Genomic DNA, 19052 nt, shown 5'->3' with positions numbered 1-19052 from the left:
AATTTTTTTTTTACATTTTTAGATTGTTAACTAAGAAATGTAAAGCTCCATGTCAAACCATAAAGCTTTGTTACTACTCAATAAAAACTTTAGATTTAACCTTGCAGGAACTTTTAATTTAAGTAAGGTTTTATTATATCTGCCGGAATTTTAAAACTTTTTTTACATTTGTCTCGTGCAGGGCAGTAATTAAAACATAAATTATTTGAAAAATTAATTTACCAGTTTTTTTTTTTCATGAATTTACGGAGTATTTTTTTTTTTAAATAACAGCACATGTGTTTATTTTTCTTTTTATTGGTGAATGTTCAATTGATAGTATTTTCAGTTTTTTAGTAAAAATCACACATTTTTCTTATGGACAGCTGTTACTAAATATTTAGAAATTTTTATGCTAGAATAGTTTGTATGTGACGTAAATAAACTAAGAGGGAAAAACACGAACAAAAACGAAACTAACAATAATTATCGTGATTATCTCTACAGAAACTACTGGGGCGCCCCCCCCCTCCTTATTCTCTTTCCATGCTTCTCTTACCACGGGTATGCATCATGCAAATTCTGTCAAAGAAAGTCTGTTATGAATTTACATTTTTATTACGATAATATTGTTTATTCGGAACTCTAAAACACGTGTTTAACTTTTCAGATTATAATAATGAATGAAAAACATTTGGGAAGCTTCTCTGTGGAACTCATTGTCTCCGTTACACAGATTTTCAGCAAAATATCTCCTTGAATAGTTGTTGTTTAATACTATGACCTGAAAATAAATACACGTGTTCTTCAAACCTGTTTGAAAAATGTTAAACAAAAAAATGTAAATGTTAAAAATGAACAACAATATTTTTTGACTAAATATGCGTATTATCCTCTTAGGATAAAACTATTCTTGCATAAATGAAAATATTTTTGATGATGGGATGAATACCGTTATGACATAGACACAATAAGTAATGTGTGATTTTTTTTTGCACGGGATTAAAAAAAATTTTTAAGAGGCTGGTGGGCCCTCGGTAGGAAAATTCGCAGTTCCCTTGGGCCGCAAAATAGCCCCGGAGATGATGGCGCTTATGTGGCGAATGATATTTTTCCTACCGAGGGCACACCAGCCTCTCAAAAACGCCCGAGGTAGGAAAACTATTATTTTATAATCTTATCATGGATTACGAATTAGTTGAACATGTAATGCCACATGACAATAATCTATCAGGTGAGAGCGGTCAGAGAAATTTTTTTTTAACGACAGAAGATTTTTACTGTGTATTATGGCAAATTGATTAAGGTTAATGTACCAAAGCTTGGCCACTAAAAAATTGGTACCAAAGACTGGCCACAATCACAATTTAACGATTCGTACAAATTTCTGCAGCTGTAAAAAATATTTTTATTAATATTCACGCTTAAAAATTACATACACTTTATATTAAAAGTTATCTCGATGATACTTTAACCAAGAAATTAGAAAAAAGTGTTTCTAGTAAGTGATTTTGGTCGGCTAGCCAGGCTTTGGGACATCTGTCAACGTAACCTCACTTTTAGTGTATCCTAATAACTGGCCAATGGTAATTGCGTGCAATTCATACGACTGGCCAGTTATTGGGACTTGAAGTTTCGGCCACTGGGACAATTTTTTTCTACAGTGGCCAAGAATTGAGACATTCAACCAAGTCAAATTATAAATAAATACTTTTTTCCTGCGTTTGCAACAAATTATTTCTTCTGCATGCAGCATAGAATAGTGTCATAACTATTAAATAATACCCAGAAAGAACTGAAGTTTTACTTTTTTTAAATATTTTTGAAGTATTTTAGGAATTGGCCTACTAAGGTGGCCAACGTTTGGTAGATTTACCTTAAGTGATGTCAAAAGTCCCGTGATAATGCTGCGTCCTATAATTACTGTTAGCGTGGTGATTTTTATATTGTGCTCAGCGGTGCCAAAACGAAAATAAGGCTTTAAAGTTGCACAGCTTAACATGGCGAGCATGCAGAATGCGTAAAAAGCAAACATATTATTTAATTGGAAAATAATCATACAATGTGTTTTTTAAAAATTAATATTTCATTTTGTATGGCTACATAAATATTATATTAAAAGATGGAGAAAAAAGAATCTACTAAAAAAAAGCCGCTGAAAAAATAATTTAAATTTTAACACGTTTTTCCATGTTTTCCCTACATTTATGTCGTGGCTGAAAATAAATACTATTTTAAATTTGTTATAGTTTAATGCTATCGTTGTAGTTCTATTTAAAAGTAATATGTCTAAGCCTTTGATCATACACATTTTAACTACCAATAATGAAATTGAGTCGTTCTTGTAAAATCAATTTATATCGGTGGGTTTTGTATACTACTAAAAATACTTAACATTATACTTGCTCCAAAGTCAATTATTAACAATAAATACGTTTAATTTACTCTTACGTTGGATTTTTAAGTATGGAGTTATGGTAAATGCTGGTACGCTTTAAACATGCACCTTCTGTTTGTACTGTAGAGGATGTAGAAGGGCACGTTTTGAAGTACCTATTATTTTTATAATTTTTAGTTTATGAATGGTGTAAATGTTCTAAATTATTTACATCATGAGTTCCGAAACTTTTTATCTTATTGTTTACATCAAGATTTTTAAAGCTGATCTAAGTGCAATTAAGTTTTACCCAAATTACAGTATCAAATACGAGTACAATTAGGATAAGGAGCCAAAGACTTAATTATCTCTGTAATACAGTGAAAATTAGTTATAATAGTGCTACAATTAAAAATTGACATTTGACGAGAAGAGAAAGGAGGACTTTTTAATAAACTAAGGGATAATCGTAAATCAATTTGCTTACCATTATACTGAAATCAAGTGAACTCAGAGATTTATTAATCCATCTATCTGTTTATTAAAATAAACGATTATATACTAAAACCGATATAATTACTTAAGTACAGAAAATTTCTACAAAAATTATAGTTTTTATGAGTGTAAGAATTAATTGATTATATTTATTTGTACAGGATTAATTAAAATTCTCGTAACCAATTCAAAGTATCAGAAAAAAAATTTATTATCAAAAGTATACTTCTTGCATTTTCATTTGAAAAGTCACCTCCTTCTAAATACCTTGAAAAGTAACATTCTTGACGAATAGTTTAAAAAGCAACTTTTTTGTTTAATTATTTAAAAAGTAGCCATCTTTCCTATGTATTTTGAAAAGTATCGTCATTATTTTTAGCTGACGAAATATTGAATGAACATTTTTTAATTTTGTCTAGTACAACAATACAACTTTATAAAAACACCATACATGTAAAGTTAATAATTTTTCATAAATTATATCACATTTGATATGGCAAAGCTTCAAAGTTAATCAGAAAAAATGTATATTCTTTGGACGAAATGTATATTCTATTTCACAATTTACTCACAATAAAACCTCCTCTACAACAACCCTACACATTTAAGATTACCTTTTTTTTATAATGTAATTGTATTAAATACTTTTTCAAGCTGTGGAATGCTTGGAAAATTATTAACTCTACATTGCATATGTATACATATATATGATATGAACTTATTTTAACTTTTATTTTCAGTTGCTCGATAGAATTACTAAACTAAAATCACGAATATTATATAACCTAACAGTGCAATTGAGTGATTCTGTTGTAAGTTGCTCAAAATGCTTTAAGGAATTGTTCAAAAAAAAGTTGGTTGAAAAAATGGTTTTTCATAGTAGTTGTACCTTAAATACCATCTGCAACAAATATCTAAAGCTATTCTACTACAAAGTTTTTGGGTCAAAAGATATACGGTATTTTGTGTAAGTAAATTTTAGTCAGTTTTCAAAAAAAAAGTCTGTTTCTAAAGTTGCTTGTTTAGTTCAAGTGTTCCAATAGTAATGAAATAAAAACTAGGATTAAAAACTATCAATTAAAAAAAAATTTAGTTCCACTTGGTGCCTCCGTTCAAAAGTTATAGCTATTTAAAGAAGAGCGATAAAAATTGCTAAAAATGAGATTTCATAGATTTTTTTTCCGAAATTCTCAATTTTTGAAAAAATTCCTGTAACTTTTTATTAGTGGTACCAAATTTAATAATTTTTTTTTTAATGAACAGAACTTAGTTTTAACAGTCATTTAAGCCTATTATGGACCACTTCAAATCGTATACGCCTTCGCTACTAGTGTTCGAAGTGGAATTGAAATTTGTTGTTTAATCTCATGAAAAAAGGCCAGTTGTACCAAACTCCAAGACAGGTGTCTCGTGTTTTATTCTAACAGTCCTGAAAAAAATTTTCGTACGGTTCTGATATACAAAAGCTAAAAAAGAGACAATTTTAGAACCAAGGAATACGGAAGTAACAGTACGGAAATGACATTTCGAGCTTTGGAGTACTATTGCGACTTGTAGGCTCAACACGAACGGTTTCCCGCTTACAAAACATTTGTCATCAATAAATAGTCCAAAAAAAATTTTCCTTACCTGTGTGAACAACAGAGTGGTGGATGTGGGGGGAATGAAAGTGACCAAAATTTTTATACACACGAAAATTAAGAATTAAAAAAGGTGTCAGTGAAAGAAATTGAAATTTTTGATAGTTTTGGCATGTGCGTTTGTCTTGTTATAATGTGAGAGTAGAAAAGTGCATGACCATTGAAAGATGGTAATAAATGGACCACTGTGGTTTTCAAAGTAATTGACGCTACAACCGATATTTTTGTTTAAATCGTTGGACATTTGAAATTTGATGAAAACTCTTGCTTATTGGTTTAAAATTAATGCTATTATGGAATAAATGTAACAGACGACGTCTGTACTTGACAATGTATGTGCGAGGATATAGCAGAAAAGCTTTTTTTTCTAAGTAGAAGCTTTTGGGTGCCAAATCGAGATTCGGACAGGTTACGAAAGTAAAATTTTGACTATTTTTTCTTATTTATCTCATTGAGGAGTCAACATATCAGCTTTAAAGAATCAACGTAAAATGACATTTTACCAAATCTTAATTATCTACAAATCTTACACTATTGTTATTGTATTTTTGACTCGCCCTGCGTGGGGACTTAATAATGAGCCATCTGTTGTGGCTCTAAAGACCTTGATTTACACACGCTCCTCACAGCTCGTGCTGCGCACTCGTGCAAGTGCTACCTGGTGCACATCGAGGTCTTCGCAGAGCCACATTAGATGGCTCTAAATCTCGTTCCCCGTGCACACTATGTCGAAAAGTTGTACATACACAATACGTGCGAGAGGTTATGTGACTGACACGTGTGCGTCAATCGCCTTCCCCGCGCACTAGTATCGTAATGTACTATTACGATATGATTTTTTTCTATTTTCTATTTATCTATGGGTACTTTTTTTGATACAACAATGGTAACTAATAATAATTTTCATTATTCTATGAATTTCGTGTAGTTCTGTCATGTTACTTTGCCGAAACGTACTAAAAAATCATAATTATACATATACACGGTAAGTTGAAGAAAAAACAGTCAAGAAAATCTAGTTTAGTATAGTGAAGTTATTCTAAGCTCTTAAAGAAAGGACTGTATTTTTTAACATACATGTTTTTCACTTTTCGTAAAAAAAAGGAAATGTGAAAATTATAACCAATAACGTACAAATCCTGATATACTTTTCACCAAGGTGCCAACAAAGTTCAAGTGCTTCTTTGATGTTTTTTGGAAGTAACCTTCTCTGTATCTCCTCACAACTTTGGCACTTAATTATTAGGTTCTTTACTTCATTACCCCAAGGAAATGTAAAAATTGTAGATAATTTTGTAACCAGGCAATATAATAGTGTCAATTGAAGTGGGTTAGTAGTCCCGATGATGAAGCAATATTTATATCCATCGGTGCACGATATTTTTTGAAAGTATTCAAATTTATTCTTTTGCCTGATGGTAAGATGAGATGCGACTTGAATTGCTTGAACCCTTTAGGTAATGTATTATCAAAACCTTCCATAATAAGGTAGTTTCCATCGGATAAGTGCCATCGTTTCTGGGGTTATTTCCAGCCCCAAAGGGCATAAGGTATAGCCACGGTGCAATGGTACTTATGTGGTGGATCCTATTTTTTCTACCGAGGGCATACCAGCCTCTCAAAAACGCCCAATGTAACAATGCAATCGCAACAAAACCCTCACTGACCCTTACATGTTTAGTGAGAAGAGACAAGATTTTTTGGTGTATAATAAGTTTAAATTTCTTAAAGTTAATTATATGTCATTGCTTTTCTGCTTCCAGTGTCAGCCCAAATATATACATTGATTGAAGAAATGGAAGGCTGTAAAGAAGAAATTTTAATTACGGTACAGACTCCAACAATGTTCTTTCTTAGTACAAATTTGTTTAAACTGCTTCTTCTTGCTATAAATGCTAATTCTATGCATAAATTAGTTTTTGTTATTTGTACTTTGACTTAATTTGTATACGGCATTATGAATAAGCATTTAATAATTTATGGGATACAATAAAATTTAACTTATATTTATTACACGACATAATATTAATTTATACACTATAACATTATACATTAACGTCTATACTATAGCAGTATATATTATAACTCATAAATATTAAATGCCAAGCATAGTTTATACTTATTATACGGCACTTGCTCTTTATCCTCGGGCACATTTGGACATTTTTGGATGTGATAAACGTACTGGTTGGGTACAACTAGTAGTATTCCGTATGATAAAAACATCCGAAAAAATTCTTAACAGAATATTAGTGATGTTCTTACGGGACTTTTATAAAGTCTGAAAATTTCGAGTTTACGTTCGTCAGTAACAGTCGAGTAAACCAATAAACTTACATGTGGCAGTATTGCGACATAAAAAATGGATAATTTCACATACAAGGAGTTTTTATGGGTTTATTGTTAGGACTTGTGTTGCAATTTAACAATACGAACTTCATATGTGTTATTTTCAGTCTAATAATTCTAAAAACAGTATACAACATAATTATGTTATAGAAAAAGTACTTTTATATCTATGGAGGCCTAAAGGGGGTGTACATTGTACTATTTTAGGATTTTTATCTAGTATTCGTTATCAGTAACATTCAGAAATCACATAAGAAATATTTAAAACATTGGCTGATAAGACTAAGTATGCATCGATGTACATTGTATAAATCCACTGTTTCCACCAGCGTCAGTGCTGTGAGCTGTGACTAGCGAGCATTTATATTACTATGGACAGGATAAGCAAAGCTTATTTCTGTACAACAAGCCTGCAATAGTCTCAAATTTCTTTAAAAAAAGTAATTTTTCAAAGTCACAGCTGATCTTAGTTGAATTAAATTTCCAGTAAAACACGTTTAATAATACCTTGTAAGAAAATTATAAGCTGTAAAATACTTTTTCAAATGTCTTTCGATATTTTAATAGGGCAATTACTACTTTATTTCATAAAAATAGATGATCCCTAAACTAATAGGTCTAATTTTTTAGTGTCCCAAGATTTTTTGCAAACTATAGATTTTCCTTTGCACAAAATTCATTTTTTAATTGGACATTCAGTTATTAGAAAAACTTTTAGCATATGAAATGTCAGATTATACAATTCAGACGTATTTTATTACTAATAATATTATCTGATTGCAGCTTTTGTTCCAGGGAACATGAAACATCTATTTATTTATAAAACTCACACACAACTTTGTATCTGTCAAGTATTGTAAGGAACCCATGTGGTAGTACACATGTTAGCCATTGATTATTTCGAAGTCACACATTCCTTGAAAAAATTTAATGAAACGGATACGAAAGAAGTGGCAAAAGTTTCTTTACGTAATTCACAATACTTAAGTATATCAAACAAAAAAATAAAAAACATAAGGATTGTATAAAGAATCTTCTAATAAAAAATAACAAAAGCACTAAGAGATTCAGAATTTTTGTTAAAATTGTTTAAAGTATTTTTTTAAGTCAACACGTACTTTTGCTTAGAAAAAAACCTGAGCTGTACTTCGAATAGATGCAAGAAAATAAAGTCTACTAAAGGATTAGAAAATCTATTACATCTCAGTCAAATATAAAATAATACTCAATGCGAAAAAGTATATTTTTTTTTAATTGACGTATGAGAAATTAAGCTTATTTATTCATAATTGGTTACCAGTAAGGTTTTAAAACCTTAAAAATATTACCTCTACATTCGTAATTTATCATCACAATTGTCTAAGTAATGAGGTATGAGACAGTAGTTATTTAAAATCATGAACGTTTGAAATGTTACATGATTCATAAAATTTTTTTTTAAAAAGGTAATTACTAAAATTAATTAAGATATTACTTCAATGAGTACCATACTTAGATTCTTCTTGTTTTTCTATTACAATTAGTCAGGTCAATAACGAACTTGTATCTCATTGATTAATTTTCTTGGTTTTAGTTATTGCAGTATCGCATAGTAAAATTGGCAGGCTGATAGATAAATTATGGGCCGCAAAACCACGTTCGATGAAAAACCAGCGTAAAAGTAAAATAATATTAGAGAAATAAATATCAGACAGAAAATGGTCAACTTACCTGGACAGAATTTTTGATACACAGCCATGGGAGACCCTGAGCTGCCTGGAGATGTCACAGGGTCGGACACCACTGTGAGCTAGCTCAACTATTCTTTGCCTGACAACGTCTGGTAAAGGCCGCCCATTCACGAAAACACCTCCAAGTTGATTAACTCCTCCGTGACCTGCAAATACAAAACGAAAAAAAGTTAATGCTAAACCTTAACAGAACACATACAAGAGATCCGTTCAGCATCCACAGGCATGGCACAAGCTTATCATGCCACAGCTTTTAAAAATAACGTTTAAAAATTAATTGCTTTTGAGAAGTTTTTTTTAATATACACCTCTGATTGAAACTTTAGATAGTAAAGGTTAAAGAATTGAAGAAATGTTTAATATTCGTATCTCTTGTCTGTGAAAATAAGACGATAATAAGAAATAAATATACAACCACAATGTCATAGTAATGATAATAATAAGGATAATGATGATGAGAATACCATTTTTATTACAATTTCTTAAAACGATGAAACTTTTTTATGTAATATGAAACGTAACAACTATCGTTGAAATATTTGTCAAACAAGCCATATATTTTTAAAGAAAAATTCTTAAATTTACTTTACAAAATAATTAGTTTACAATTAAACATATTCACGATAATATACTAAAGACAGTTAATTTTTAGGGTATTCTTAACTTTTCAAATCTTAAAAAACCAGTGGACAGGGGGTGCTTGGGTATCCAAGTATGAAGTTCTATAACATTATATGGCAAACAATATAATTATGAGTATAAAAATACCTTCTATGAAACAATATTGTGTACGAAGGTGGTGCAATTATCGTGGGAATGAGTATACTTACGTTGATTGGGTATTATTTTAATTTATATTTCATAAGTTAACGGTTATAAGCAATATATTACGGTTTCTTATTTAGAATTGGATTAAAGAAAAAATTAAAAATTTCTTAAAGTTAAAAATATGTGGCGTGGTGATGTGATGTGGCTTCATGTGGTGTAGAGGGAACAGGAAGTACGTCACAAGGGTCGAGGCGAAGGGGGGAGAATCAAGCAAAATTCACTTTCGTCACTTTTTCTCAAGGTCAAAATCTGAAATCGTTGATTAACCCTTGCTTATAATGCACCTATAGAATTATAACTTCAAAAACCTGTCTACTGTTTTTCAGTTCTTTCAACTTAGTCAACGGTGGTCTAATATGGGTATGTTAACGTTAATGCCCCAGAAAATTGAGTATTTTTATAATTTTTTTTTTTTAATAGAGAATACACTAACTTTTGGAATAATTAAACAATATTTAGCCACTGTCTATTAATTTATAATTTGATGTTCAAAATAAAAAGAAACTCTAAAAAGTCGATTTATCCTACCCTAAAGCAAGTAATTCATTCGGGCAAAGGTTGGCACTACAATGAAGGCCACTACAGGTAAATGAGGGTATTGTTGCTGTTGCTTCAGTTATTGCGGAACTCTCAAATAATGCAATATTTTAATTGGTCTGGTGAGTAAGTTCTTGAAATCATTTAATTAAGTTATGGAGTATCTAATCTTCAATGAACTTCAGTGTCAAAACAGCGTTCAAAACTTTGTACTTGCATAAAAAAGTATCACATCCACAATAAGTGGTGCACACATAACCTTTTTTACTATGATAGTATTATTGCGGATACCTTGTTGATTTAGCATTAAAATTGACCACAATACCTCGTCCACTAATACCAGTAGTAGTAACTGAAGTTTGAATATTAATGATTAACTGAATTTTTCAGACAAATGTTTAAAGCCAACTACTAAATAAACCCGCAATAATACCCTCACTTACTCCTGTGTTTTGTCTTATTATTTAAATAATAGTTTTTGCCTAATTTTATTGGTATTCAATAGGTTAATAGACTTGCTTATAAAAATATAGCTTTTCTTGGATCTAAATGACTATTGGATCAGTAACTTGATAACTTGAACATGCACTGAGAAAAGTGTCTAAGAAATTTCTCGTTCCACTGCATTGCTATTAAGTGTAGTAAAAATTACTATGTTCAAAAGTAATTTTGTACGACGTTTTCGTTGATTAAGTAAGATGGTAGATCACCTATAGGTATATACGCCTATTGAGTTTCAAATTTGAGGTTATACTGATATAATTATTATGAGAAACATATTGTTTGATTTATAAGGGTTAAAAATTGATACGAACAAATAATTTGAAGCGACTAGTTAACTGTGGTCAATACCGTGGTCTACAAAAAATCCTATGATTTTTAACTTGATTGTGTGTATCATAAACAGTGCACGTTCCCACTTGTTCTTTATCGATGTTAAGGAGGCTCCCTCGGGCAGAAATGCCAACCCACGTCGTAGGTCTCAAATTTGCTCCCAAACTCAGGTCTAGTTGGCATCACTGGCTCAAGGGAACACAGACTAATCTGTGGAAATAAAATGACTTGATCAATTTTCAACAGAATATCTCGAAATTTTTCAGCTAACTTTGCTAGGCATCATTTAAAAGAGGAGGTTTTTTTGTACAAAATGTGTGCGATCTTATTACGGGAACTGTTGACTTATTCGAGTTTTTAAGTTGTTTTCATCGCCTGTGCAAGTTCTACCATAAGCATACGTGTTAGAAAGCGCTACATTAAATTAATAATAACTCGAAGTTTGGCAGGATAAGCAATATAAATAATTATATCAGTGGATTTAGTACATTTTAAACTATAAAATTCATCTGGTCTTGGTTCGGAATCCGTCACGAGGGAGCCTCCTTAATGCTTACATAGCCCACCTTGGTTTAGTGGTTGCGGAGTCTGATTCGAAAGCTAAGGGACAGAGGTTCAACTCCTGGTCAGAGCAGATCTTTTGAGAATAAAAATGTTTTTAAAATGCGTATGTACATCTATAATCTTGAGGAAAAAACATTTATATACATTTTAATTTTCTGATAGTTACCTATTGTCTGTGGATGATTAATATGAATAGATATTTTTCTGTTTTTTATTTATAAAAATTATTTCTAAACAAAGTAACAATAAATATGTTAAATAGAAAATCTTAATATAATCAAGTCACGTGGAAGCACGATGGGGTAAGTTTGAGAAAGCAGACGAAGCTTCGGTGACCACGCGACTATTTACTTTAGATTTTCATACTCAAATTTTGAAAAGTAAGTATGTTTTCCGAAATCCTGAAGTATGTTGGTTTAATTTAGTCTTATTATTCCTATTTCTTAGCTTTACCAACAAATATAGGTCAGAAATTCGTTTAAACAACGAAAATAAGACTTGTGTACCTTAAAATGATCAAATTCATTTTCCAATTTTTTTTTTTGGCTCAGCTTTTACGAAATATGGTCCTATAGTTAAGTTAGCTGCAAGCCAAATTTTTTCTATATATAATTGAAATAGGCGTGTTCTTAAAATTAAGCAGAGTTTCCAACAGTGTGATATCGGCTACAGGTATTTCCCAATTTTACAGTAGGTAGAACGAAATATTAGGATATCTCAGTAGCTAAGACGGTAGAGCGCTTGCTTCCTCCTAAAAGACTCAAGTTCGAGACTCCGTTCCGTCGTTTCCTCCCGGATAACTTTGTCGTATTTTTTGTATGACTTAATCACTCAGACATTATATAAGAAGGCAACTGGGATAATGCTTGTTAACGTGGCATGCAGATTTGCAGATAATAGGTAAAAATAACCAGACCTCAGAAAAGGGGGGAAGGTAAATGACTCTTTCATAGTAAAATCATTCCATAAATAATCAATAACACAAACTATGAAGTATGGCGAATCTACGTTATATATGCATGTATGTACCCAAATTCATTAAACAAAGACCGACAAGACGTGGCATAGCTAATGTATAGTATACTTACTCGGTGGCAAATTTTCAATATACATGAAATTTTGAATATCTCGAGTAGGTCAAACCCTATTATCCTAACCCTCAATATCGTGCGCCTTAAACGTGAACACCATAATTTTGGTATCTAAATAAATAACAACTGTTTTATTGGAAAAAATGTATTGCCGCTTAACATTACCGTTTCTCATAATTAATCAAGCCCGCATTTGGCAAAACAAAACTAAAAGATTAGGTAAATTTAATGTGTTGCGTTAATATTTTGTAAGGAATTTCTGAAGCCTTTATACACTGTTAATGAATATTATTTTTCCTAAATAACCTGTAGACTTGAAAAGTAGCCAAAATATAAATATGGTCGTTTTTATTTTTTTGCTACAACGTACATTTTGTATGACACGTGTAGTATAATGCTGTTTAGTACTCGTACTGTAACAAAATCGAACGAAGTAATTTTGACTTTTGACTGGTAATTCATGCAAACCTCTCATTAAATACGTTAATACCTTACTATGTCGAAATATATGAAAATGTTAGGACAAAAGTCAATACTACTTCGTTAAACTTTGTAAAAGTACGAGTACTAAATAGTACTATACTACAAGTGTCATAAAACGTATGTTGTGCTAACAAAAAGACTTTACCGTTTTTATACTTTGAGTTCAGAACTTTTCAAAGCCACTGATTCGTTAGGAAGAATACTAGTTATTGCCAGTGTTTAAGGTAGCTCCCTTGCGAAAACCTACGGAATAAAATATGTTTTATTTAATAGATTTTGATCCACGGAATTCAACGGTGTCCTTGTTTAAGTATACCCCAAGTGAAGCAAAATCTCGAGATATTTCAGCTCAAAGTTGCACCTTTCACACAAGCTTATATGGCAGAGCTTAAAAATACCAGATTTACAGGCATTTTACAACTCACGATAAAAAACCTGAGCAGACAAATTATGATGTACTTGTAGAAAAATCTCTCTTCTTCTCAATCCTGTTATGTAAAATGCCGGTAATGGGGCATTTTTCAAAGATATTTACCAAGAAATACGTGAAAATCAGCTTCATGGCTATAAATGACAGACGGTAGCATAACACCAACACTGATGTACGTATATACGTATACATACACAAGTGAAACTCTGCTACTTGACTAGAGCAGTAAACAAGGAAGCTACTTTAAAAGCTACAGAAATTCCTTACAGAACATCAATTCAATATTAAACTTAACTTACCTAACTTTTTAGTTTTGTCAAAAGGTTTTTTTAAGGGGTCTGCTATATTACTATGTAGCATAGTAATTTTTATATGGTGAGTACGTCTAAGCTTTCTTAAAAAATATAGTGATTTTTATTACATTTATAATACATTTTCTAAGACCACTTTTTTCAGTGTACTCTAAGAGAAATAAACCATAATTTTTACCGTGATTGTCGTTACAAAAATTACCGTGCAGACGGTAATCGTGGGACAAAGCGACATCTTGGACTTTTTACCCTAACTTAGTCAGTTTTGTTGGTGATAAACAGTAAAAATCGTCGGGTGCTCAACAAAATTTCCCCCACTGCTCACATATATAGATAGGTTATTGCACTGTGGCATCATATGTTTAACTCGTCCGTACTCAGAGATAAAATCATGAAATTATTTGAAAAAGAAAACATACGTTCCTCATAGTGTTCATGTAACAACAGTATTCATCCGATAATCTGAAACATTATCATTAATGCACAAATAATCCTTACGTAAACCTATGCAACATGTACATTCTGTTAAAAAAAGTCTGTTATGAATTTACGAAACTTATATTTTTCTTCGCAGAACATTGTTCAATCAGGTTTCAAGGATATGCGTATGAATTGTCAGGTTATAATATTAAACGAAAAAAATTTGGGAATTTATTTAGTAAAACACACTGAATCCGTTATTCACGTCTTAAGCAAAATAGCTCCCCAAATGTTTTTCGTTTAATATTATAACCTGACAATTCATACTCATATCCTTGAAACCTGATTGAACAATGTTCTACGAAGAAAAATGTTAATTTCGTAAATTCATAACAGACTTTCTTTGACTGAGTGTGCGTGATGCACGTTTAATTATTTTTGCCTTAATGATAAAGTTTCGGGTCATCGGATGGATACTGTTATTACATGGACACTATGAGGAACGTGTGTAATTTTTTAAAAATCATTTCATGATTTTATCTCCAAGTATAGACGATTTGTCCCACGATTACCATCTGCACAGTAATTTTTGTAATGACAATCACGGTAAAAATTATGGATTCTTTTTTTTTTAGAGTAGTAAACAACATTTTAGGAAATTTTAAAGCAAATGTCCAACTCGTGACATAAATTGCTCCGTTTTCTACTTATATTTACTAACCATCGAAAAAAATTTTTAAAAATAAGTAAAAAATGATATCAAGGCTAATCTGGTACCTGCTCAGGAACCCGATTTGCCCTACCCACTTCATCCTAGCACATTTTTTCAAATTTAAGTTACACTTATGTAAAAATTTTAAAACAAAACACCAATATTCTTGGCGGAATAAAAACTTTAATAGGCTAAAATTAACAGAAAATTATCCACGATATAATAAGTATATTCATTTTTAACTGAATGTACTTACAAAGTTAATACACACTATGTGATTACAAAATAAATACCTTTAATTTCTTTAAAAAACTGTTAATGTTTAGAAAAATGCGTGTAACTACGCAGTACTACTGCATAAGTGTTTGTTTGAGACTATTTAAAACTTGAAAGTATTAGGGTAACCTCGACATTCACGCACCTTGCCCCTCTCGTTTCATGCGCCGGCACACAAGCGCCTACCCGCTTCCTTCCTCTATTCATAGTTTTATCCTTATAGATGATTTACAGTTAAGTAGAGTTACTATTTAGGCCAATGTGTGTGAACAAATAAGAAGTCGAAAATAAAAAGATAGCAAAATCTAACTAAGGAAATTCAATTGCAACAATTACTAAACAATTTAACATGTCTGTTGCATCTATGATGATTTTTACGGGATTTAATTAACTGTGTGTAGAATAATAGTAAAAGTGACTAAGCTAATGTAAAAAGAATCAATCTGATACCAAGAGGAATCATTTTACGTCACAAGCAATGACGTGTCTACAAAAAAAGATACAACCGTTTCGAAAATGATGTAAATTTCATACAAATTCAGAAAGAAGTGATGAAAAGGGCTAAACTAAAGATTGTAACATCTACTTGGCTAGATTTTCATCGAATTTTTTTCATAAAATTTCAATCAACTCATCACTATAGTAAGATTCCATCTTTAAACACATTGGTAAGGCTACACTTGAATGCAGCATCATACACTTGGCACTCGTTTCAATGAACGAGATTGAGAGAATTTTTCACAAAAAAGATCTTTTACATGCTCTAGTAACTAGAAACTAGTGCCACATGCCTGGAACTGCTCCGTCTAAACACAACCTAAGACGTCATGTCTTCATAACATCAGCATAAGCTGATTATTGGTTGTCTAGAAAAGGTCGATCGATGCATGACTCGTAACTATACCTTGCTATACTTTATGATTTTTGCATGGTAGTTACAGGAAATTTTTTTTTTTTTGTTAAATCCAACCACATTTTTAAAAATACAGTTTAATTACACAACTTCAAAACCTTTTTTCTAATACGTTATTCCTCGAAAAACTATTCATTTGTTATCAAACTGTGTGGGCCACTTTATGAAAAAATAGAGCATTAGTTATACCTGAAAGCTAATCAAATGGGTTATGGTTCTTAAATTTTTTAGGTAAGAAAACAAAAGTGTTGCTGTTGAAGACCGCTTGGTGGATAATCCCTCGCTAGTGCAAAAAGCAGAAATAGAATCGTTGACATGGCTCAGCTGCACACAGGAATCGATTTTTCTCTAGTGATGAAAAAGACTCACTACGGATACTAAATACTTGCCTCTTTTTCATGACTCTCAGTCCCTAAGATTCAAATTCTCTACATAGTTGCATGAATTAAGATTTTAATGCACAAACTCATCCAGGATGCCTTACACGTGTAATACTCCATCATATTCTGGTTGTAGCGGTAGGCTGTGCTGAGGTCCATTGCGGCTTTTAGCAGGGAGTCGTAATTGCTGCTGCTGCTTTTGTTTCTACTATCATTAGTTTTTCACAGGCTAAAGCTCTATGTAGTACCCCTGGCCGGTCTTTAGACCCGACCACGGCGTGCACTTTACGCTGTGCCTGGGTCGCATGCTTGGACGTAGCAGACGACTGCAACGGGCTTGAGTTCACTCGCGCACTCACGTTCAGCGACACTAGTAAACTGGCACGTGGGAGTCCCACGGTACAGCATTGCACGGCCACTCAACAGCCGTCAGCTATGCTGGTCCAGCGATCCCACCTTATCACAGCCCCTACGGACAAACGCGCCCCGCCCACAAATACAAGCAGCATCCCCAAAGTTGCCTTATTGGTTAGAGAGGTGGCACCCTGTACGCCCGAGGGTTGCTACGGTGACGGATCGTTGGAGCCTGCGCGTCCCTTTTTTACTTTCTCTCTCTCTCTCTCTCTTTTCCTTTCTATTTCTCGCTCTTCTCTCACTCTGACTGCTACCACCGATATTGCTGTTTGACTGCTACACTGCTACAGAGTTCAGCCTCCCAAGGGGGCAAGTGGAGTTCCAGCCCGGAAGGTGCGGTCAGAGCGCTGGTGGGACCAGCTATGGCTCACAAATCTCACAGGAGCCGGTTTACACCTGAGCGGGCTCATGCAAGACGCGAAGCACGACACGCTGACTGCTCTTGTGTGCGTGGGTGTAGGTACGGTGCAAAACCAGAAGAGCGATGACATAAGATACGACGAATCTGAGAATTCTCGTGACGTGCTTATGCATACCTCTCATCTTGCAAACTGACCGTGCCAAGTTACTTTATACATATGTCCTTTCAGCCACCTCTTTCCTCTCCACAACAGTCGATCGGAGTGAGTCATGTGTGTCAACATCACATGGGTCATTTGTTTTGCGCTCTGATGACAATAGTCAGCTCTTACATCCTAAAGGACAAATTACCACTACTAATAACATTTTCGTTCCATTGCAGTTTACCTTAGTGTAATGAAATCATAGATAAGTTGCTGAATATATCTAACCAGCACGATTAAGCGCATATTTTTAGTAAAACCAGCTGAATTTCACTTTTTTTTAGTTAGTTATATTCTCCGGACATTAATGTCATTGACCTTAAAATTATGGCCAAGCGTAGAGCATATATTTTTTTTCCGCCTTCTAACCTTAAAATAGCACCTTCGCCGCTTGATTTTGTGTTCTCAGGTGGAAAAATAGTTTACAAAACTCATTCAAAAAGGCTTTTTTACGAACCTCGTTACAGTAAACCTCTCGCCCTTCGGGCGCTACTGTTTGTACTTTGTGCCTTAGTGACGTAATGTACCATTGATGCCTATCCCCGTCAGCTAGTAAATCATTTAGAAAAGTACTTTGCGCCTGGAGGGGGTGCAAGAAACTTTTCAGCCCGTGAGCCGAAAGCGATTACGAACGCGCAAAGCGGCTTTGTGCCTATGGTAAAAAAATGATAGTTTCCGTCAGATAAATGCCATCGTCTCTGGGGCTATTTTGTGGTCCATAGGAAGCAGGTCCGTCGGACCGCAAAATGGCCCAGAGACGATGGCACTTATCCGACGAAAACTACTATTTCCTACCGAAGACACACTAGCTTTTTAAAAAGCCTGAGGTAGAAAAAGTATAAATATAGTCTTTTTAAACACACCCATACACGTCCACATTTCCTCACTCGCTTATCAGACATTCAGTTTTTACCAAGTACGTTAGCTTTATTTTACTAGTTATCACTTTTTTCTAACCAAGTATCCAGTTCATGTTTACGTATTGTCCCTTTTTAGTCTCAGTGAAGTGATCGATTACAAATCAATCTGTTATTATTCCATCAACTAGACTTAATATGTAGCCATCGGTTTTGTCCGATGAGTCCAAAAATAAGGAGGAAAATTTTCAAAATTTTAAAAGGAAGCGTTATCTATTATAAATTATATTTTCCACGGGAATATTACCAACAACATTCATAATTATTATAGTAGAGATTCTGAAAAATAAAATTAAATGTTTTGATTGTTTTAAATGTTAAAATAAAAAGTATTTGTAAATTTTATTGCTAATTTAATAAACAATGTATTATTACAAGTAAAAGTGCAGTTTTTTTACATGATACAGTATTTGCATGCAAACGTGGCCATGCTTAACATTTTTTTTGCTCCCAGTAGTCATTATTACTAAAGATGTAGATGTACTTGTTTTTAACTGAAAAGATAGAATAGTAAAGAATTTATGAAAAAAATGATAATAATAACAACTGTTAAGAGTTATAGAATTCTACAGCTTAAGGTGGCTTGGGTGATTTTTATCGGCTTGATCGAAACCTCTGAAACTCTGGAATTATGTAAATAAAGTATGCCAAATTCTTTGCGATCAGAAAATACTGGGGTCAACGACCTCATTTTTTTGCAAATCGCTACTGAAAATTCACCAATTTAACACCTACTCTTACGGACAGTGGTCACAAAATCGACTCTATCTTCGAAAATCTTTGATTAACTTCAAAAGTTTAAAATAGTT

General features: G+C 32.7%; 1 protein-coding gene across 1 annotated transcript in view; it reads right to left on the bottom strand.

Annotated features, from left to right (window-relative positions):
* sv (paired box protein shaven) overlaps nt 1-16508 on the bottom strand; it is a 265433-nt gene extending 248925 nt beyond the window's left edge. The window contains exons 1-2 of the mRNA XM_089594368.1: nt 16454-16508; nt 8551-8716 (exon numbers count right to left, since the gene is read on the bottom strand). Coding sequence (XP_089450494.1) covers nt 8551-8716; nt 16454-16508 — 221 coding nt within the window. The remainder of the gene's footprint in view (nt 1-8550; nt 8717-16453) is intronic.
* Between the last annotated feature and the right edge of the window lie 2544 nt (nt 16509-19052).

This window comes from Copidosoma floridanum, unplaced genomic scaffold, assembly GCF_036245765.1.
Source record: "Copidosoma floridanum isolate Cflo_tuat_1 unplaced genomic scaffold, Cflo_Japanese_pri ptg000021l, whole genome shotgun sequence".
NCBI lineage: Eukaryota > Metazoa > Arthropoda > Insecta > Hymenoptera > Encyrtidae > Copidosoma > Copidosoma floridanum.
This window is presented reverse-complemented; position numbering and strand designations above follow the sequence as displayed.